Below are 24,463 nucleotides of genomic sequence, written 5' to 3'. Positions count from 1 at the left end.
GGGTAGTAAGGAGGGCACGTATTGCATGGTGCACTGGGTGTTATACGCAACTAATGAATCATCAAACTTTACATCAAAAACCAGGGGTGTACTGTATGGTGACTAACATAATAAAAAAACTTAAAAAAAAACAACAAAAAAACCCCCAGGGATATACTGTATGGTAAATAACATAATATAATAAAAATATTATTATGGAGGGGNCCTGTATGGTGACTAACATAATAAAAAAACTTAAAAAAAAAACCAACAAAAAAACCCCCAGGGATATACTGTATGGTAAATAACATAATATAATAAAAATATTATTATGGAGGGGCGCCTGGGTGGCACAGCGGTTAAGCGTCTGCCTTCGGCTCAGGGCGTGATCCCGGCGTTATGGGATCGAGCCCCAGATCAGGCTCCTCTGCTATGAGCCTGCTTCTTCCTCTCCCACTCCCCCTGCTTGTGTCCCTCTCTCGCTGGCTGTCTCTATCTCTGTCAAAAAATAATAAATAAAATCTTTAAAAAAAATATTATTATGGAAAAAAAAGAAATAAAATTATAAGGAAACTACTGACTGCCAAACAACATAAAATATATTCTGTAGGTGTAATCGGGGCAATGACAAGCTTTTAAACAAGGTTGCAAAAGTCTTAATAATTTCATATTTTTAAGAGAGCAGTCTGGCAGCATGAGATAAAGAAAAGGACTCCTACGATATTGGAAGAGCTGGGATTCCTATGTATGGCTCCAATTAGTGATTAATGGCCTGAGTAGGTGAGGAAGCAGAAGAGTGGCGGAGGCCGATCAGGCAAGGATCTCAAAGGGGATCAGAAGAGCTGGCCGGTGAGATACAGGGACTGAAGGAGGAGGAGCCTCAGTCCACCCTCCGATCACCACGCTCCAGTGGTCGGAGAGTGATGTGATGACAAAGTGAGGTGGCTGGTCAGGAATGGGCAGGTGGAAGAAATCATGAGTTTTGGAGAGTTGTTGATTAGTTAACAGAAGAATATTTAGATGGAGATTTTCTTCCATATATTAAGGAAGTGGAGTGAATAGGCAGTAGTAGATTGGCTCATCAGAGTCCCAATGATGCATTGGCCATGAAGAATGCAGAGTTTCTCATTCACACCCGGCCCCTGTTATTTCTTTGAATGGAGACCTCAGTGAAGATATTACTGAGACTCGTGCCAGGTAGGATATTCGATATTTATATCTTTGAGAAATCTTAGACTGAATTACTTGGTGAGGGCAAGATAATCTTGGAACGTTAGCTGACAACACATGCCCAGCAATGATCCCAGGTCATGGATCTGGTAAGACATGGTCCCAGTATAGCAGCAATACTGTTATGGTAATGTCTATAGATAGGGAATTATTGGTTTAATTGATGTCTCTTGGCAGCCTTTGCTATGTGCTGTAGAAATTGGGACAAAAGGTAGGTTGTGTTTGCCCTAGTGTTTGTTATGCTATGGGAACAAAGGGATCTTAGTTCTGGAAAAGACTTAAAGGGAATTCATGGCCAGTCACTTCCAGAAATAAAATACTGTATTTTGTCCTCAAGGAATTACAATTACCATGATGGCTACATTGAATTTGACAAGTGTCAATCCAAGCTCCTTCATGTTGGTGGGAATCCCAGGGCTGGAGCAGTTCCACATCTGGATTGGGATTCCTTTCTTCACTATCTACCTGGTGGCCCTTGTAGGTAATGGGATCCTTCTTTACCTCATCACTATGGACCACAGTCTCCATGAACCCATGTTCTTCTTTCTCTCCATGTTGGCCTCTGCAGACCTCATATTATGTACCACATGTGTGCCCAAAACACTTGGCATATTCTGGTTGAAAGCTCAGAAAATCACTTTTCCTGGCTGCCTTACCCAGTTGTTCTTTCTTCACTTCAGCTTTTTTCTGGACTCAGCCATTTTGTTGGGCATGGCATTTGATCGTTACATGGCCATTTGTTCTCCTCTGAGATACACAAGCGTTTTGACACCTAGGACAATTGTCAAGATCATGGTGGGCATTGTTGGTCGGAGCTTTAGTGTCATTCTGCCTGTTGTTTTCCTGGTGAAACGTTTGCCCTTCTGCAGGACACGCATCATCCCGCACACATACTGTGAACATATAGGTGTTGCCCGGCTCGCCTGTGCGGACATCTCCGTCAACATCTGGTACGGTTTTGCTGTGCCCGTAATGACTATTATCTCAGACCTGATCCTCATTGGTATTTCCTACTCTCTCATCCTTCATGCTGTTTTCCACCTTCCATCCAGAGATGCCCTACAGAAAGCCATCAGCACCTGTGGTTCCCATGTCAGTGTCATTCTCATATTCTACACACCAGCCATGTTCTCTGCCCTCACTCATCGCTTCGGCCACAATATATCTCTCACCTTTCACATCATGTTTGCCAACCTTTATGTGGCAATCCCTCCTGCACTCAATCCCATCATTTACGGTGTAAAAACCAAGCAGATCAGGGACAAGGTCACCCTCCTTTTCTTTCCTAAAGGGATGCAGTGACCCTGGGCTGAGAACATGGAGAGAAAAATTGTGGGAAGTTAAGTAATCATGTTGATTTAATAGAATTTCCTAAGTAAATCAGTAGTAGGAAGCCCTCCAATAATGGACTCAATTCCTATGAATCTCAAGACCTTAATTCTGTTGGAGAAAATCACTGGTAGAATTAGAGGAAGAGAAGTAAGGATTTTTCAAGTCCCTAGAAAATGACAGACATCAGATGGAAGAATCCTAATTTTCTACAATCAAAAACTTGAATGCAAAAAATGCTTACTCTTCCTTTGGTCCTTTTATCCTGTTTCAATGTCCTCCTTACATAAATTTTAAAAAAGAAGGAAAAGAAAAAATAGTACTTTATTCATAGGCTTGTTTAGCATCCATTAAGCTCATAAAGTCAATAACCAACCACATGCTGAAAATTCCCACATCGAAAGCTCTACTCCTAATTCTTCCTCTGTCCCACATAGCTGACTCCGTATTTGGCAGTGCCTCCTGGCTGTCCCACTGAAACTCCATAATCAACATGAACTCAAATTCATTTATTATCAATTATGTCCTCTGAATATCCTTTAAATTCATTCACGTGTCATATTAAAATATGGCCCCCCCTCTCTCTCTCTCTGTGCGTGTGTGTGCGTGCGCGCGTGTGTGCGTGTGTGTGCGTGCGTGTGCATGTGTGTGTGTGTGTGCGTGCGTGTGTGTGCGTGTCCTGTATCTATTCAGCAGCTTCATTTGGAATTTGCACACTCCAATTTTTTCTGTCTTGCATCCATTTTTTACTCAGAAACTAGAGCGGTCTTTACTAAACACCAATTAATTTTGTCAATCCTCTACTTAAAAATCATTCAAATTACCCATTTTGCTTGGAAGAAAACTCAAATGCCCTAACGTATCTTCAAAACCTTTTATAGCACAGTTGGTGCTAAAGTCGTTGCTTGGTGTCCGCTGACCCACTTCTCCCCTTCCTTTCACTTTGGCTCACATGCCCTTTACACTCAATCACCCTGTACACCTTACGCTTTTTCAGACTTTCCTTCTGGACTTTCACAAATGCTGTTTCCTCTGGAATTTGAAACTTAGCTTGCACTTGGGTAGGAAAGGGAATGGAAGCAAATATTTGTTCAAACCCCTTTTATTGCTTTAGTTCACACCCACCAGGATAACTGTATTTTTTTTTTAAAAATGGGAAATAATAAGTGTGGATGAGGATGTGAAGAGATTGAACCCTGATGCTTTGCTAGTAGAGTTATGAAATGGTGCAGCCTTCATAGAATACAGATTGGCCCTTCCTCAAAAGGTTAAATCTAGCATTATCAAATGACTCAGTCCTCCTCCCAGGTATATACAAAAAAAATTGAAAATAGACGTTTACACCAAAACTTGTAAATAAATGTTATAGTAGCATTATTTGTAATAGCCCCCCAAATAAAAACAACTCATATTAAATGCATATCAATTGATGAATGGACAAAACAAATATGTTCAGTCTAAACAATGGAGTCTTTTTCAGCCATTTGAAGGACTGAAGTTCTCATACAGAATATCACATGGAGGAACCTTGAAAACACTATGCCAAGTGAAAGAAGCCAGACACAGAAGGCTGATACATTGTATGATTCCGTTTATGTCCAAAGTCCAGAATAGTCAAATCCACAGAGACAGAAAGTCAATCAGTAGTGGCTAGGTAGCCGGGGGAAGGGGAAATAAAATGTGATTGCTTGGTGAGGATGTGCTGTCCGTGTGGGGTGATGAAAATGTTCTGGAATTAGACAGTGGGGATGATTGCACAACATTGTAAAGGTACTAAAAGCCATTAAATTGAACACTGTGAAATGGCTAAGAGGGTAAATTTTTATGTTATGTGAGTCTTACCTTAATCAAAAAGTTAAATAATCTGTTCCATATCATAAAGGTAATATATGATGGACATAAAGCTAATTAATCTGTCTGATTTCAAAGCATTTGTTCTTACTTGCTGTCCTCGCTCCCACAAAGGCAGATTTCTCCAGCACAGAGATCTCACTCCTTCACATCTTTTCTGAGCTAAACCAAACCTGCCCTTTTAAATACTCATGCTATCAATTTTGTCCTGAATGTACACACAAAGTGTTCTGGGTCAGGAATAGATTATCATCATTCCCTTAAAAAGCAAACGCCAGGGGCGCCTGGGTGGCACAGCGGTTAAGCGTCTGCCTTCGGCTCAGGGAGTGATCCCAGCGTTATGGGATCGAGCCCCACATCAGGCTCCTCTGCTGTGAGCCTGCTTCTTCCTCTCCCACTCCCCCTGCTTGTGTTCTCTCTCTCACTGGCTGTCTCTATCTCTGTCAAATAAATAAATAAAATCTAAAAAAAAAAAAAAAAAGCAAACGCCAACTGTGTGGTTTCCATACCTGATTCTTACCACTAAGGCTATACAATGAAGGCTAGATCAAATGTCCTGTCCGTGCAAAATCAAAGAGCTAAGAAAAATGTGTTTTCCCTGCTTGCAGAAGCCAGAGACTATTTTTCCTCCCCCTGATTCCCCCGTCCTTTGGGGAAAGTTTCTTTGGAGTCTGATGAGAAATAAATCTCTCCAGGGAAAAGATGAGACACATGTCTTCAGCAATAAAGCCAGCCATGTCTTTGTCCTTCTGGAATTAGATGAATCTCTCTGGAGGTTTCTCACTGTCTTTAGTTATCTCCCTATCATTGTAAATTAACTCCCCAAGACTTGCTCTTAGCCCGGGATGCAAAGATTTTGGTAAAAGTTATTCAGAAAACCCAACTCAGGGAAAACACAAAAATATTTTCCCTATACCCCAAATATGCCAGGAGTCTGAGCAGACAGCTGAAAAGAAAGTTCTGTGGTTATGGAGCAAGGTAGAATTTCCTTGAAAATTCCTGTAGGGGCTTCTGAAGGAAGCACAATCCCAGCCCACACTGCCTGGAACAGGGGCTGTGCAGACTGAGCATCGGAAGACTATCTATGGTTATCCCCCATCCCGAGGGGGTGGTACATGCCTGATAGGGAAAAGCTGTGGGAGGACACCCGCGGGAAGCTAGACTAACCCTGGTGGGAAAAGAAAGGAGGCAGGAGATGGAAGGACTTTGCTGTAGACAAAGGACGGGGTTTTTGCTTTGTTTTGCTCTTAACCTTTGACCATAAGGAGGGTGAAAGCTCATACCAGGGATTATAATGAAATGAACGACAATGATACAACACAATTGTATAGCATTTTATAATTTCTAAAGTGCTCTTGCCTCCAATGTCCCTTTGGGTCCTCATACCCCAACGCTGTGAGGTAGATGTTAAGAAGTCTAAAAGAGGGTTGTTCAAGCACAAGTCAGGAGTCTGGCACAGGACACACAACATCCGAAAACTTTGTGTTTCCAAATAGCTAATTGTCTTGCCTTTTTTTCCCCTCCAAAATTACATACAGCAGTAAATATCATTTCATTTCTGCAATCATGCTATCTACTATCATCAAATATTCCCCTTTGCATTCAAGATTGTGAAGGTGGTCTTCTGTGAATGCAGTGAGTTAGAAGGCAGAACCCCCACACTTCCCTTATGTATACACAATTTTGGTGTGAGCTCTAATCTGTATTCAATACAGCCACTGGGGAGGACACAGAGAGATCTTAAATTTCTAAATAGTAGATGGAGAAGTATTCTATAAATCTTATTTTTGTTTGCTAGAAAGAGAAATATGTTGTTATTAAATACTGAAGAACCCTATAGACATTTAAAATAGTAGCTTTTTGCCTATAAATACATGGGTTTTCAAGAACATATTTATTTTTATAAAAAGGGACACATACAATTTGGATTATCTCGATTGAATGAAAAAAGACTAATTTCACAGCAAGTAGAGTCTATCCTAAATGACAACTTATCTGTCCCCTTTTTAATAGGACCCTTTCTCCTCCCTCTAAAAACCCACAAGAGTCAGATGGAGAAACAAATAAACAAATCATAAAATGGGCAGAAGATATGAACAGACACTTTTCCAATGATGACATACAAATGGCTAACAGACACATGAAAAAATGTTCAAAATCATTAGCCATCAGGGAAATTCAAATCAAAACCACACTNGGAAATTCAAATCAATACCACACTGAGATACCACCTTATGCCAGTTAGAATGGCAAAAATTGACAAGGCAAGAAACAACAATTGTTGGAGAGGATGTGGAGAAAGGGGATCCCTCCTACATTGTTGGTGGGAATGCAAGTTGGTACAGCCTCTGGAAGACAGTGTGGAGGTCGCTTAAAAAGTTAAAAATTGAGCTACCCTATGACCCAGCCATTGCACTACTGGGTATTTACCCCAAAGATACAGACGTAGTGAAGAGAAGGGCCATATGCACCCCAATGTTCATAGCAGCATTGTCCACAATAGCCAAATCGTGGAAAGAACCGAGATGTCCTTCAACAGATGAATGGATTAAGAAGTTGTGGTCCATATAAACAATGGAATATTACTCAGCCAACAGAAAGAACAAGTTCTCAACATTTGCTGCAACATGGACGGCACTGGAGGAGATAATGCTAAGTGAAATAAGTCAAGCAGAGAAAGACAATTATCATATGATTTCTCTCATCTATGGAACATAAGAACTAGGATGATCGGTAGGGGAAGAAAGGGATAAGGAAAGGGGAGGTAATCAGAAGGGGGAATGAAGCATGAGAGACTATGGACTCTGAGAAACAAACTGAGGGCTTCAGAGGGGAGGTGGGTGGGGGAATGGGATAGGCTGGTGATGGGTAGTAAGGAGGGCACGTATTGCATGGTGCACTGGGTGTTATAAGCAATTAATGAGTCATCGAACTTTACATCAGAAACCGGGGATGTACTGTATGGTGACTAACATAATATAATAAAAAAACATTAAAATAAAATAAAAAAAACCCACAAGAGTCAGAATCCTCAGCAACATTTTCTTTTCGAAGAAAAGACAAGGGCCTTTCGATCACAAATCTGTTTGGTCTTTACTCCGTAGATAATTGGGTTCATCATGGGGGGAACAAGAACGTAGAGGTTGGCTAACAGGATGTGGACATGCTTGGGGATTTTTCAGCTGAAGCGCTGAGCAATGACCGTGAAAATCCCGGGAAGGCAGAACAGGAGGATGACACAGACATGGGAACCACACATGCTGATGGCTTTCGTTCACGCATTATGGGATGGCAGCCTGAAGACTGCTTGGGGAATGAGCCCATAGGAGATGACTATTGTCACCATATCTAGCACTACACTGAGTAATGGCACAGAGATTCCATATCAAATGTTGACGATGCTATCAGCATAAGCCAGCTTTGCCAGCCCCCTGTGTTCACAGAATGTGTGGGCAATGATGTTTGTCTGGCAGAAGGGTAGATGCTTCACTAGGAAGATAATGGGGAAAACACTTGCAAAACTCATGAGCTCTACAACGCCCCCTATTTGCCGATGACATCATGGCTCAGAATGGTGGTATACCTCAGTGGGTAGCAGATGGCCACATAAGGATCAAAAGCCATGGCCAAGAAAATGCCTTATTCCACTACAGAAGTAAAACGCATTATGAAGACCTGGGTTACACAACCACCAAAAGAGATGTCCCCATCATCAAACCAGAAGATGCTCAGGACTTTGGGTACTGTGGATATGGATAGAACAGATCCCAAAAAGCCAACATGGAGAGGAAGAGGTACATGGGTTCATGAAGACTGTGCTCCACGGCCACCATGCAGATCAGGACACAGCCACCAGGTACATCAGGCAGAAGGCAATGGAGAGCCACACATTCAGCTCCTTCAGGCCAGGGATGCCAATGAGGATAAACATCATAATTGACAGCGGAATCATTGGGATGAACCATTCCTGAATTATGATATGGCATTTTCATCACTTACCTGCAAGGTGAGAGAAAGTTTGAGAGCTAGCCTGTCACAATCAACTAGCACAATCAATGGGCTCAGACTTCTGCTATGCAAAATCTCGGTTAAGAAGTTCTCGGGGCGCCTGGGTGGCACAGCGGTTAAGCGTCTGCCTTCGGCTCAGAGCATGATCCCGGCGTTGTGGGATCGAGCCCCACATCAGGCTCCTCCGCTGTGAGCCTGCTTCTTCCTCTCCCACTCCCCCTGCTTGTGTTCCCTCTCTCGCTGGCTGTCTCTATCTCTGTCGAATAAATAAATAAAATCTTAAAAAAAAAAAAAAAGTTCCCTCCTACTCCAAGTAGTAACTACGGACCTAAATGTGTGCAGTATTCTACAGTGAGGAGAAAGATTCCAAACATTCAAGTAGGATCAAAGAATTTCACAAAGATGCTTCTGAGGAAAATCCTGAGGCTGGTACTCTAGTTTTCTCAAACAATTGTCATATATTTAAAATGATAGTCACAGGTAATTTTAAAATCTGTAATAATAAATTGTATTCTCTGACTAAATATTTTAAGACAGGGAAGAAAATTATAAACTTTTGTGAAGCATACTAAAATAAAAAAATATTTTAAGACATATATTTAAAATGATAGTCACAGGTAATTTTAAAATCTGTAATAATAAATTGTATTCTCTGACTAAATATTTTAAGACAGGGAAGAAAATTATAAACTTTTGTGAAGCATACTAAAATAAAAAAATATTTTAAGACAGGGAAGAAAATTAAATACTAAATACTAAATACTAAAATAAAAACAAAAAGGTTTTTTTTTAATTGAACTAGTTAAACAACAATCCTATTGTTATCTGGTACATATATTTACCTAATCAACTAGTGATCTTTTGATCAACTAAACACCTGTTAATCACCTACAATCAGTATAGAGATATCCACGCGTGCTTAAAAGGGAAAGAAGTTCAAAACCTATAAAATAGAAATCCTGCATATTAGGGTATAGATTATAGAACCATGGTGCCAATACAGGTGTTTTCTGTTTAATTAATTATTATCCATTGATTGTAGATACCCTTTGTTTTGAAGTTTCAATAGTGAAAGATTTGCATAAATTATGAACAACCATCATCACAGGTGGGGATCCTGCTACTTGAGAATGGGTGGAGCTGGTTACAGCCCACCTCACTCAGGATGAGACTCTATATGAAAGTTCACCTAGATTTTTCAAAAATATTGTTCCTCCACCCCAGAATTTTCTTTATTAATACATCCCAACTTCATTACTTTTTTTTCCAACTTCATTACTTTAAAGGAGCATAGTCAGAAATAAGTAACTTGAGGAAGTTAAAAATGTAAATCATAGATGTAATTGGATACTGATACCAACCACTTCTTATTTAAACTCCTTTAAAAACAGATTTCATAATTTCTTTCTTTGTTGGTTTTTAATTCCTTCAAGTTTAATTTCATATGTGTGCAAGCACTGAGTTTGATTAAAATTGGTAAACAAGAAAATTTTATCCTTCAGGAAACATAATACAGTTGACTTTCCTCAAATCCCCCCTCCCAGAGATTTTTGTGAAACCCTCCACCTCGTGCTAAACAGGTTTCATCACTGAAAAGGTAACAAACATATAATGGATACTATACTCCTTAAAGGGAATCAAAATTTCCAACCCTGCCATCATTTTAAGATTTTGTTTTGTTTTGTTTTGAGAGCGGAGGGGGTAGGGGCAGAGGCAGAGGGAGAGAGAATCTTAAGTAGGCTCCATGCCCAGCGTGGAACCAACACAGGGCTCAATCCCTGATATCATGACCTGAGCCAAAATCAAAAGTCAGAGGCTTAACCAACTGAGCCACCCAGGCATCCCATCCTGCCATCCTTTTAACCCTTTTAAATAGGCTAAAATCTTCATTAAAAAGAAAGGTAAGCCTTCATTGAAAAGAAACTTAATTTCCTTATTAACAAAGAAAATCCTTGTTATTCTGTATCAGAAAAGATCAACTTATATACAAAGATAGCTTAATTCGCTTTATTTTAAAAATAAATGACATATAATCACTTCCATTTTTATTAAATTATAAAAAAGTTTACAAAATGTTTATGCTTGTTGTCATTGTTGAACAATATCAGTGGTACATAAATATATATTTGCACAGATAGGCTTTCTGATGGATAAAACATGGAAATAATTATTGCTATATCCGCACAGTAAACTGGTAGGAGATTTGATAATTTCTATTTTTATATGATACAGAAAAATACAACATTATTTTACTATTGTCAAATATATAACAATAATTTGATGAAGTTGTTTCATTGTTATTAAAGGGAGTGCTAAAAATGCAAGCTTTTATTAGAAGTTATTTGATTTATATCTTACACCTTTTGAGGAATTTACCACTATTCCTTCTACTCTAGGCCAATGACCCATCTATAGTTGCCCTTTGACTGTTTAAAATAAACTGGAAAGCCTGGTATTGATTGCCATCAATTAAAATATTCATTACTGCCATAAATTTGCATGGCAAAGAATAGGGAATTACATTTACCAACAAAAGAGGTGTGTATAAAACAATACACAATACACTTGTTCTTTACTTCATATTAAGGTATCTTCCTAATATTTAATGTTAAAAACCAGAGCATTCTCTTTACTTACAAAGATTATTTTGTTGGACAAAATAACATATCTGATGTGGTGTCTCACGCTTTTAAAGTGGAAAAAACTGTGCGCATGAGCCCAGACTTTACAGACAGGCACTCGAGAAGTCAAAGTCAGGATTTTGCCACCCACAGAGGATAAGATTTGAGAAGGACCCCTAGAATCCATGATTTCCCTGATCTATCGAGAGCTTCTTTTCCCCGAACTACCCACTCAGGCACAGCTCAGATCTGGAGTCCCACCTTGGGTTAAAAGATCAGAACACTCTCTTGAAATAGATTCTATGAAAAGCCTGTCTCAGAAGACATTTCTCCGAAGAAGACATACAAATGGCCGACAGACACATGAAAAAATGCTCAACATCACTTTGATTTGATACAAATCAAAACCACAATGAGATACCACCTCACATGGGTCAGAATGGCTACAATTAACAACTCAGGAAACAACAGATGTTGGCAAGGATGCAGAGAAAAGGGGAACCCTCTTACACTGTTGGTGGGAACACTAACTGGTGCAGCCACTGTGGAAAACAGTATGGAAGGTCCTCAAAAAGTTGTAAATAGAACAAACCTATGATCCAGCAATTGCATTACTAAGTATTTACACAAAAGATACAAATGTAGAGATCCGAAGGGGCACATGCACCCCAATGTTCATAGCGGCAATGTCCACAGTAGCCAAACTATGGAAGGAGCCCAGATGTCCACTGACAGATGAATGGATAAAGAAGAGGTGGTATATATATGTAATGGAATATTATGCAGCCATCAAAAAACGAAATCTCGTCATTTGCAATGAGGTGGATGGAACTAGAGGGTATTACACTAAGTGAAATAAGTCAATCAGAGAAAGACAATTATCATATGATTTCATTCATATGTGGAATTTAAGAAACAAAACAGAAGATCATAGGGGAAGGGAGGAAAAAGTAAAACAAGGCGAAATCAGAGAGGGAGACAAAGCGTAAGAGACTCTTAATCATAGGAAACAAACTGAGGGTTGCTAGAGGGGAGAGGAGTGGGGGGATGAGGTAACTGGGTGATGGGCATTAAGGAGGGCACTTGATGTAATGAGCACTGGGTGCTATATGCACCTGATGAATCACTGAACTCTATCTCTGAAACTAATAATATACAATATGTTAATTAACTGAATTTAAATTTTTAAAAAATGTCTCCTTCAGGGGTGAACTACGAGTGTTCTCATCATGTGCTCTCCTGTGAGTAACAAACTAGAATGAGATCATCGTAGCTGTAAAATATCACAGTGGGAGGCTCAGAGAGCAAGGCACAGGAGTGGTCATTATTCTTGGAAAGAGCAGGAGAAGGCTGAGCCTAGAGGTAGGGAGAAACTGCTGCAGGGAGAGCAGAGGGGAAATGCAGATCCAGAGAGTGAAAATCATGGGAAGGGGTGGTCAAAAAACTACAATCTAAAAAAGTTACATCTTTTATCTCCTGCTCACTGGCTAGTCCACAGACACAGGAATGGTTTCTTGAAATGTAGGTGATTATAGTAACTGCTACATGTCTGTGTCCAAGTTCACCTGTTACACGTGCAACCTCGCTCAGTCACCTCCATCCGTTCCGTCAACAGAAGGGAGACTCACACTGCACAGAAGGCAAAATGAACCCAGGATTCATTATTATTATAATATTATTATTATTATTCATTATTCATTTATTGCTCCTGGAAAATCCCAAGGGAGTGACCTCTGGGACTTGATGCCTCTCCTGCCTCTCCCTAAACTGCAGACAGGGACAAATGAGTCAAGAAAATACTTACCTCCTTTCCTGCTGAACTGGCAATAATACTTTGATTGTCCAGGTACTGAGCCCCTTAGAGAAACCTCACGCATACAATTTAAGGAGGCACCTCCCTAGCCTCACCGTAGTCGCAGCTCTGGAGGGAGCATTATTTAATTCATTCTTGTGTCCTCTCAGCCTGCCTAGTTCCTCATCATCTCTGCCTGAGCTACAGTAAATTTATTAATTTTGCTGACTCTAAAGCTTCATTCCAAGTGCATGTTCCCCATCCCAACAGCAAGTCCTTATGACAGCCGAAGTGGACTTTCCAATATGTCAATTTTATTCTCTCTTATGCCAGGTAAAACCTTCCATGAGCCCCTTCATCCCTTAGCCTTTAGAGTAAGATCCAATTCCAAAGCACAAGGAACAAGTTCCTGCTCCCCCCCCCTCTGCCCACAAACTCTTTTGATCTCCCGGTTCCCTCTAAGCCTCGCCCCCCTCCAGGTGTCCCTCCACTCTCACCATGTTCTCATTTGCTTTTTCACATTTGAAACAATGTTCTCTCTGACTAGCACGTTTCTAATCCTCTGGTTTGCCTATTTTTCCTCCAAAACACAGCTCTAACATAAAATAACCATTCTGCTCTCTCCCCTAATTGTAGCAGCACCCTCCTCTGTGTCCTCACAGCTCCTTGTGGCTTTTAAGGTCATAGATCTCATCACTCTGACCTGGAACTGGTCTGCTTCCCCGTGAATCTGTGGTCTCCCTGAGGACAGTAAAAAATGCGTTGGCCATAGCTGCATCCACAACCTCTGTTACACAGTTACTAGAATAAAATAAAACATTTAAAAATGAGTGTCATGTAATGTCCCAAACAATGTGCAAAGTGCCTTACATACAGCCTCACAGATCAATCCTCAAAACACGTGCGTTGGTAAGATCTCCAAGCACACACGAGGACTGGAGCCTGGATGTTTAAATATATTTCTTAATTCAAACGACAAGGCTGCTGGAGTTGGTAAATGGCAGCCAGCAGCCAGTGTTTGGCCACAAGCCCTTCTCCATACTCCCTCCTCTATGCTGTCCCGTAGACAGTATATACCAACAAATGGTGCTTGGAGGAATGAGTACAGGAGAATGGGAAACTGGGCCAGGGAACGCACCACTAAGCTGAATGTCATCTTTCAAGATGGTTCCTTAACCAGGCTATTCACTTACAAAAAAAGTTTCTATTGCCCGTAACTTGTTATACTCCTATTCATTTTTTTTCCCTAAGTATAAGAGCCCAAATGAAAACAAAATACTTGCTTCTAAGGAGCTCATATTCACATCTTCCTCCTTCTGGCTGAACGGCCTTTGCATATACTTTTCTCTGTATCTGGAATGTTTGCCCTTTTTTCCTTTAGCCCACTGGAGATAATGTCATGTAACGTGGAGCAGAAGTAGGGTTCAGGAGCCAGACAATCTAAGGTAGAAAACTCTCCACTTAGTAGCTGAGCAATTGGATAAACTTCTACGTATCACTTTTCATATCTATAATATGGAAACAATAAAGGGAATTACCTCATTGGAGGGAGGAAGGGCTACATTTGATGTTTCTAAAGGGTTTGGTCCTATAATTGACACATAGTACGAGCCCAATAATTATTATCTATTTTACTAGCTTTTGGTTAAAATTGACATCCTCTTGAAAATATTTTTCTCATAGAATCTTTTCTCACCTCCCCCAGGTCTGACCAGATATCTCTGTTGTTTACTTTTACAACGTCTTACAGATTTTCATCACGCTTATCAAAGGTAGTGATTATTTTTACACATATATTGTGTTGATTATTTGAATAATATATTCTTCCTCAATGGACTGAATACTCTATGAGGAGAGGCCTTGCCTCTGTTTTGTTGTTCACTGTGGTCCTGGTGCCTAGGAGAGTGCCTGGCTCCCAGGAGGTGCTCAGTATATCTGCACTGAATGACTGAATGTGTGCATGCCGGAAGGAATGAGTGGTGGCCTGCCCACCAGGCCGGTTGTATTTCTCAGCACTTCAGAAAATGTGCCCGGGTCGGCTAAGTGATACCAATGTCCCAGAATACATCGTATCCCCTCACACCTCCAATCTTTTGCATATGCTGGTCTCTTGACCAGACATATCTTTTTTCTGCTGTTCTTTCACCTTTTTTCATCCTCGAGACTCACAGTAAGTTAACTTGTCCGTCAAGATCTTTTCTGGCCCCTAGGCTGTGGTGCGGTTCCTCCACTCCGTTTCCATGGACATCTTCGGGTTTCCTGCGACTCTCACTCTGTACTGAAATTTCATTTGACAAGCCTGTTGACCTTAGCAGGTTATGTCCTCTGGTGGAATACTGATATTTATGAATATCCGGGGTATAGCGTAATGTCTGGTTTCTGGGCCTGACATATTATTCTAATCTTAATAAATGTTGTGTGAAAAAAGCGATCTTGAAATCCTTTGACAGATATCATGCCCACTGCTTACTGTATTTCACACATGCAGGTGGCCTTCCCTGTTGAGGTAAGTGTCAAAGGGCATGATTTAAATGGAATTATAGTGGATTACCTTTAAGTGGCCCAAGTGGCTAAGAACTGCAGTTACCCTGTCCTGACCTTCAGGACCTCATCCACAGGTAGGACTCTACAGGATAATCTGTGTTCCTTTTCCTATCAGCTATCTATTCTGTGTAACAAGTCACCTCAAAAGTTAATTTAACAGTAAACATTGATTATCACCAGCTCTGTGTGTCAAAACTTCAGGACTGGCCTACCTAGAGGGCTCTGTTTTGGGTCTCTTACTGGTCTCAGTCCACAAGTTATTGGGGTTGCAGCATCTGAAAGCTTGGCTGGAGCTGGCGAGACTAGTTCCAGGATGATCACTAGGTACTGCTGTTTGTTAGCAAAGAGGTTTCAGCTCCCCCCCCTCCCCGCACAGGCTGTTTGAGTGTCCTTGTGGCATGAAGGCTGGCTTCGCCCGGAGGGGCAATTCAGGAGAGAGAGCAAAGAGGAATCCTCAATGCCAAGTATGGCCTAGTCTCAGAAAGCCTGCATCCACCATATGCTATTTTTCAGAGATGAATCACTGAGTCCAACCCATACTCAGTTGGAGGGGAATTAAACTCTATTCCTGGAAGACAGGAGTATCATAAAATTTGTGAACATATTTTGAAACCACCATACTTGTTTATATTTATAATGACCTGAATTCTCTGTCTTTGTGATATTTTGTCATCTTACCTTGGGGGCCCCTATATACACCAGATTATTAGCAGTAAAATGCCCTAGGCTGCACATATAAATCATGATACCCACACTGTACCTGGCACCATTGATTCTATTTAGAATAACCACTGTTTCCCAAAATATGTTGTATGAATAAATGAAGCATTTATATAAAACATGGCAGACACTTCCCCAAAGACCAAAATAAATTGAGGGCAGCAATTAGATGCCACAGTTCTTTATTTTCCTCTCTACAAATCATGCCTGTCATAGGACATAAATTTTCCTGGAAAAGGAACTAGAATGGGGCAGGGGTCTGAACTGAGAGAAGACTATAGAAATGTTATAATAAAAAATAAATTTGGGGCACCCAGTGGGTTGAGGGTCCAGCTCTTGATTTCAGCTCAGGTCAAGATCTCAGGGTCCTGGGGTCACGGCTCCAAGCTCAGTGGGAAGTATGCTTGAGGATTCTCTCCCTCTCCCTCTGCCCCTCCCCCTGCTCATGCTCTCTCTCTCAAATAAATAATCTTTTTTTTTTTAAAGAGAGAGGTCTTCATGTAATGTACATGTCTGTAAAAATATTCTGCTTTAAACTGAGTTTTTGATATCACCATAAACTAATAAACTGTTTCTTAAGATTCAGCAATGAGAACTATTTCTTTTCTATATTATGCTATAACTTTAGGAAGACAATGACCATAAACAATGTGTGAAGAGGTGGGTAATTAGATTTGTAAATGATACAGGTATACATTTCAGACTTTTTCCAGACACAATGCATAATTATTTTCTAATTGGTGTTATAATAGTAACTTTACAAAATGCTACAAAATAAATGTCATACCAATAGATGCTAATAATACCGATTTTACTACTAGTAATCGAGAACATAATTGATTGCCTACTTTGTGAACAATCATAGAAATCTAATGGCAAACATCAGGAATAAGATCCTTATCATCCAGAAACCTGCCTTCTAGAAGCAGAAACACGGAGCTAAACAGATAATTGCAATATAATGTGATTAATGTTAAGGCAAGGGTAAAATCAAGGGGGAGCAAGGGGTGATTTTCCAAATGGGTGATTCTAGGTTTTAAGCTGAGTCAGACAGAAAAGGATAGGAAGAATATTCTAGGAAGAAGGAATATCATATGCACAGGGATAATGCTTGCAAAATTATAATGTGTATTGGGAACTCCAAGTAGATTAGTCTGGAATTTAGTAGATTAGAAGGAATATCATATGCACAGGGATAATGCTTGCAAAATTATAATGTGTATTGGGAACTCCAAGTAGATTCGTCTGGAATTTAGAGTGTTTGGAAGACAAGTGGCAGGATGTGACACTGCAGAGGAAGTCAAGGGCCTGAAATTGCTAGATATTGTATGTATATATTTATTTATACAAAAGGCTTTTTAAACTCTGCAGAAATGATGATCATATTTCTATTTTAGGAAGATGCTTATGTTAGGGCTTGAGAGGATGGATTGGTGGGAAGGAACTGAGATCTTCAGGTCAATAAGGGTCCAATAGCAGAGGCAATAAGGGACTGAAGATGGTGACAAAGGAGGAACTTGTTCTAAAAATGTCTTAAGGTCTGAGTTGTGGGGCTGGCAAGCCTGTGTGTAGGGAGTTTTACATGACAGCTCAAGTGTTTGATCAGTAGGACTGATTGTGATAGCGAAGGCACTCCCTTTTTAGGCTTGAATCAGAGAGAAGAACATATATCCCTCCTTCCATAGGTCTATGTGCATTTTCATACTAAGATCACCGTTACGTAAAGTTACACAAATGATTGAATATTTATGACATAAATGCAATAACCCACAGAGACATGCAATTCCTCTCTCTCTCTCTCTCTCTCTCTCTCGCACACACACGCACGCACACACACGCACACGCACAGACTTCACGGCTGATGTCTTTAGCAGTGGTGGAGAGTGTGTTTGCCATTTCGTAAGCCCCAGGGGACTCTGCCCACTCGGGATACTGCCTGTTCTAGAAGACAGAAGTCTGCAGGGACTCAGTCCACCTCAGCCTTGGGACCTCAGAGCCTCAAAAGCTAGACCCCTGGGAAGTGCTTCCTGTGCAGGCCACAGGCACTGATTGGGTTTGTGGCTATGGTCTCTCAGGGGCCCACGAGTTTTGAGTGCCCTCTCTGAAGTCCAGGAAGAGAAATAAGAGGACTGGATGCTTAAGGGTGCCATTTCTGTGTATCTTCAGTCCTCACCAAGGCCTAGGTTTGGTGAGTGTTGGGGAAGCCAAGGGCAGAGCTCAGGATCCTGGGGCAGCTAACTGAAGGACATAGTGAGGTCCCAAGAGGAGGGCAAGGACATGCTAGGAAAAGACAGGGGTGGGCTGAATCCAGATTTTCCCATGAAATAGAGTCTGTAGGCCTGGGGGCCAGATTTTAAACAGTCTCAGGGGTTGGCATGAGGATGGACAAATGGGGTAATGGGAACAAGTAGGACTGGAACTTTTCTTCAAGACACAATTCAACAGCCCAGACCACATGGTCTGAGAGCTTGGATATGGAAAAGCAGACTCAAACTCTGTGTTTTCTGTGTGATTTGAAGTTTTCTGTTACTGTGTGGGTTTCTGGCATCCGTGTATATTTACAAGTGTTTGTAATAATGACGACATTACATAATAGTCACTATCTATTGAGAGCTTAACACTGAGCTGAGGACTTTTCTCACATAGTTCCCACAAAAATTCTATGAGGAAAAAAGCATTTTGGAGAGATCATATAACTTGTTTGGTATAATGAAAAAACAGGCACTGATAAAATGCAAATCTGAATCTTGACTCTAAAATACAGGTCCTTTAAAAGTAGCAATAATGTGACTTTGTGTAAAATTAGCCTAAGATTTCCGGGGGTGTGTGTGTTTTATTTCACGCACTCATTTATTATTTTAGCTACTTATTAATTAAACTGTACTTTAAGGGAATATAGAGTAAATAGAAGGGAAAATGGAGGTGCGGTAGGGAGAGATGTGGCAGAAAAAGGACAAAGGTCCCATATCAAATAGGAACTCGTGTACAATGATTTATTTTTTTATTTTTTATTTTTTTTAAAGATTTTATTTATTTATTCGACAGAGATAGAGACAGCCAGCGAGAGAGGGAACACAAGCAGGGGGAGTGGGAGAGGAAGAAGCAGGCTCATAGCAGAGGAGCCTGATGTGGGGCTCGATCCCATAACGCCGGGATCACGCCCTGAGCCGAAGGCAGACGCTTAACCGCTGTGCCACCCAGGCGCCCCCAATGTGTACAATGATTTAAATATTATTTATCTATTCAACAAGCCTTAAGAGCTTATAGAAATTTAACTAGAATCAAAGTATAAAACTATGACTATGAAAATGTCTTTACACTCAAGATGGATAGAAGATAGGCAAACATAGACAATAAATTATACGTGCATCCATAGGACATAAGTACACGGTTCTATGGGTGTGAAAAAGAGGACCCACTCTTGGAGTTAAGAAAGTTTTCTGGAAGAATTTTCACCTCAATGGAGACGGGGTGAGCAAAAGTAAACAGTCTTATTTCTCTGGATAAAACTTCTTGAGCGATGTTAATACAAATGTTTCGATAACCACGGTATCCTTTTTATCTTAAGTAGAAATGCCTTTAGCACTTTCCTGGTTCGGCATATTATTGGCTACCAGTTTGAATTGATTTATTTTCCTTTCTTTATTTAATAACATATATCTAATGATTTCAAATGTATTTTTCAGAGAAAATGAGAATATTCTTCTTGTCTTGACTCAGTGACAATATTGAGTTCTGGAAATAGTCACTGAGCACTTTTTAAGTGCCACTATTGGGCAGATATTGAAAGCATTTCTGGAACAACAGTAACAACAACAAAAGCAAAAAGAACAAAACTGACATGATCTTTGCCTTTGTAGGGACTGCAGTCTAGCAGAGAAAAAAAAAAACAGTAATAAACAGGTGGTGGCAAGTATGATGAATTTCAGAAAAGAGGAAATACGATTTGGAAATAGAATTTTCTAACATAGATCAGGAAGACTATTCCTGGGGAAGTAATATTTCAGTTGAATGAAAGGGGGCTTAGTTGAGACCTGAATGATAAGAACCTAGCATTGCTTGGAGATAGGAAGAGGGATGGGGATACTTGTTCTGAAGTCAAGGAGGAAACAGGTGCACAGTCTCAGAGTCAGGAGACTTTGGCACTGAGGAGCCTGTGGTAGCTTACCTGCATTTCGAATGGCGCACATTATCCGTTTAGACTTTTATTTATCTACAATGACCAACATTCAGAGAAGTGCAGCATCGAGGCGTGACCCCTCACCGCCTCAGTACCGCTTTGAATACCTTGCAGTAGGGAAGGTATTTCCCGCCAGGGAAGACTCCACCTGTAGGGAGTGGCGGTGGTCTCATTTCCCTTCACCACATGGCTTTCCAATATCTCTGGCCTCATTTCTGTTCATCTGCAGAGAAGTGTGAGTCTCAGCCGATGCTGAAGTCAAAATTTAAGGAAATAACTAAATACTATAGTTGGAACCCTGGAAATAAAGTGGTAGAGGAATTTACCATATGTCTTTTTTTTATAACAATTTTTTATTATGTTAGTCACCATACAGTATAACCTTAGTTTTTGATGTAATGGTCCATGATTCATAGTGCACCTACCATATGTCTTATATGGAAATTGCTTTTAACACATACATTTTTAGAAAAAGCAGGACTTCTTTTCCTGGCAAACTTTCCTGGAGTGTAACAGGAAGACTGAAGAGGTAACGAGACCAGATTGTGGACGTTTGCTCTGATGAAGATTTTTAGTTTTGATTCCAAAAGGATTAGATCAGTATAATCAATTGCACATGGGAATTTAAAGAGAGAAAAGTATAAATGCAATTCAAGTTTTTGCTTTGGCTCATTTAATGGATGATATTAGTATTCTGTGAAATATTAGACACAGGAGGGGACATCGGGTTTCTGAAGAAATCTGATGGGTCTTAATTTTAATTTTTGAAAGTTAAACTTGCATGCTCTGAGATAGCCATAAGAGGATATCCAGAAAGGAGTTGAATATATGTGTCTTGTAAGTTGTAAAGGAGAGGTAAAGAATTGGGAGATGTCACCTATAGCTATTAATTGGGATCTTAGGAGTCGATGAGCTAGACCAGGAGAAGTGTGAAGAGAAGAATAGGGGGCTTTAAGCAGAGCCTTGAGGAGCCCCGGGACTTAAGATACGTAGAATAGGAAGAACAGGCAAAGGATGAGATGAGATGCCAGCGAGGCTGAAGAAAAACTCAAAGTGTTGTGGTAAAACATTGACAGGATGTTTCAAGATGGCAGGGATAGTGACTAGTGTCAGATGCTGCTGAGAAGTCCAGCAAGGACTCAGGGTGGGACACGGACTTCATTGGTAATGGTAGCAAAAGCTGCTTTGGTGGAAAGGTGAGGACAGAAATGCAATTAGCATGGGTTAGAGGGTGAGTAGGACATGAGAGGCACGTACGTGGTATAGACAACTACAGATCTAACTACGATGAGGGAATAGAATTGTTTCTGTATAATGTAGACTAGAAAATACTTGAACACTTTAATTGTTTAAATGCTGAAGGAATAAACTTTTTAAAACGCTAGGTTGAAGACAAAGACAAGAAAGAGGTATTTCATAATTATGAAAGATACCTGACAAGATTGGAAGATTTGAGAAAGAGGGATGGTTTTGTTTTTGGATCCAGATATAAATGGGATATTTTTTCCTTTTTTTCCAATTTTATACACACACACACACACACACACATACACACAGAAGTCATAGCTGTCTCACATGATCTCACATACAATGTCTTTGAATTTCTGTGTGAAGCAAAATGAAATATTATCTGTTGAGAAAGAGGGCATTGCAGTTGGCCGGTGTTCTTGGAGAAAAGCAGGGAAAAAAGTTCTCCAAGGAGATTGAGCTGAACGGGATTATGTTGTTGGGTCATTGGACAGTGTTGTGGGTGAACATTAAGGTTGATGATCCTGAAATTATGGGAACATAAACATGTCTAGTTGAGTGCCTTTCTGTGTTAATCTGAAGGACTATTAAATTGGTAAATCTAGGAGTCGAGTTTTGCATATGTATGTGATGGGAGGTTAACGGAGCAAGGGCGAGCAAAATATGTGTAAGAGAGTGGTTGACATGACGAATCAGAATTTAACCTAGAGGGGCACCTGGGTGGCTCAGTCGGTTAAGCGTCGCCTTAAGCACAGGGCATGATCCCAGGGTCCTGGGATCGAGTCCCACATCAGGCTCCCTGCCCAGCGGGGTGTCTGCTTCCACTTCTCCCTCTGCTGCTCCCCCTGCTTGTGTGCTCTCTCTCTCTCTCAAATAAGTAAATCTTAAAAAACGAAAAAAAAGAAGAAGAAGGATTTAACCTAGAAAAGAAGAATGCAAAGACACCAGGATAGTGAATGAAAAGTAGTGAAAAAGTCAATGCCCCGGAGGGCTCAAGGTTATTGAAGAACAAACTGATAGTCCCTGAACCACAGAGCTGAGCAATACACGGTTAGCTTGTGTAGACGTGTGGTTAATGAGGCCAGTAAATCCTAAGTTACAGTTCTTCAAGACAGAGTCCTAGAATAGGGTACCTGACCTTTCAGGAACGAAATGAAGCTATTCAAGATGATGTTATCATACTTTGAGGGGAAAGGTTGGGATAGGCGACTGACAAGGATGTTAAATGTGCTGTGAAATGATTACCGCAATACGCCTAGTTACACATATCACCATGAATAGTTGCAATTTTTTTTGTGATGAGAATTTTTTTGTGATGAGTAAAAGATTTACTCTTTTAGCAAGTTTCAAGTATACAATATATTGTTATTAACCTGAGTTACCATGCTGTAATTCCATTCCCAGTGCTCATTTACTTTATGACTGGTATCTATACATTTGACCACCTTTACCAATTTCACTAACCCCCACCTCCACCTCTGTCAATTACCAACCTGTTCTCTGCATCTGAGTTCATGCTTTCATGTTGTCGTGTTTGTGGTTGTAGGTTGCACACACAGCATTTGTCTGTAGGTTCATAAGGGATTTGTCTGTGTTTTCTTCATGTGACTTAATTTTATATATTTTGCTATACAGATATCATGTGTGTACCACTTGCCATATACTCTATAGATAATTTTGTTTATTACATAAAAGTTTATATAAGACGTCTTAGGTTTTATTCCCAGCTCTAACATTTGCTTGTCATGTGGCCTTTGGCAGGTTACTTAACTTCTCCATGCCTCCGTTTCTGCATCCTCAAAATGTAGGCAATGTTATTACCTATGTCATAGGGTTCTAAGAGGATTGTAGAAGTGACTTCATGTAAAGAGCTTTAGACTTGTGTAGTATTGTGGTTTCCCCAAAATATTATTTTTTGTTTTGTTTTGTTTTGCTATAGAGGTTGCTTGTTTGCTTTTATCTTGACCAGAGATTTAGAATGCATCAATTCTATATTTCTTTCATTAGTTGTCCCTCAATTACTCTCTTCAAATACATGTCTTTGGTAGTATTTTTCTTTTCTTTTCTTTTCTTTTTTTTTTTTAAACCACATGTTTATGGTTTGGGGAAGAGTTACCCCAGAAGTTTAAAACACACAATTTGGAGTCAGAAATACCTGGGATTTGGGTCTTACTCAACTTACCATCTATGTTAATCTCTAAAAAAGGGGTATAATAGTGATGCTTATATCATGGTGCTATTGTGGGTAGTTTATTTTCATCCAAAATATTATAAATATTCTTTTCTCTTATGCTAGGAAACAATGATGATAAATGAGCTAAAGTGACAATAAATGTCAGCCACAACATGCTTACATATAAGTTAACCCTCTTAAAATATTATTTTAAAAGGTAATAATATCAATATATATATATTTTTTAAATAAAAGGACACTTGAACCGATTTCTTCATTCAGTGCTAAGAGGGGGCTGGAGTCTGAGCTGCATATCCACTTGCATATCATTCTCCGTGGTGAAGCACCACACATCAGTCTCAGAGAACATTCTGGTCTGCAAATTCCAGATGCTATACGGTAAGGGGGGTATCAGGAGAGTAATTGCTATCGGCATAGGGTTAGTTTGCAGGACATGCTGCAGTTTGAGTGTTAGGTTTTCCATGCTGACTTCCCTGCATCCCAGGCCTCTTCTCAGTGCATGGTATGTAACAGTGTGTCCCCTGAGCAATCACCTGGCAGGGCACCATAGCAGGAAGGAGGATTAGCTATGGACTGGAATGATCTTGGCTCCGCCCATTACCCAAGATGAAATCTTGGGTAAGATTATGTCTCAGAGGGGCGTCTGGGTGGCACAGCGGTTAAGCGGCTGCCTTCTTCTCAGGGCGTGATCCTGGGGTTATGGGATCGAGCCCCACATCAGGCTCCTCTGCTACGAGCCTGCTTCCTCCTCTCCCACTCCCCCTGCT

The 24,463-nt window shown here is 40.4% G+C and overlaps 1 protein-coding gene and 1 pseudogene across 1 annotated transcript; one reads left to right on the top strand and one right to left on the bottom strand.

The window, feature by feature from the left end:
* The first annotated feature begins 1,560 nt into the window (after window positions 1-1,560).
* Window positions 1,561-2,511, top strand: LOC100476754 (olfactory receptor 52H1). Its single transcript, XM_002926097.2, has one exon. The coding sequence runs from the start codon at window positions 1,561-1,563 to the stop codon at window positions 2,509-2,511; it is 951 nt and encodes a 316-aa protein (XP_002926143.1).
* A 4,909-nt stretch (window positions 2,512-7,420) lies between these two features.
* LOC117803529 lies at window positions 7,421-8,341 on the bottom strand (annotated as a pseudogene).
* Window positions 8,342-24,463: the final 16,122 nt, after the last annotated feature.

Source organism: Ailuropoda melanoleuca, chromosome 8 (genome assembly GCF_002007445.2).
Source record: "Ailuropoda melanoleuca isolate Jingjing chromosome 8, ASM200744v2, whole genome shotgun sequence".
NCBI lineage: Eukaryota > Metazoa > Chordata > Mammalia > Carnivora > Ursidae > Ailuropoda > Ailuropoda melanoleuca.
Note: the sequence above shows the minus strand (reverse complement) of the source record. Positions and strands in the feature narration are given on the sequence as shown.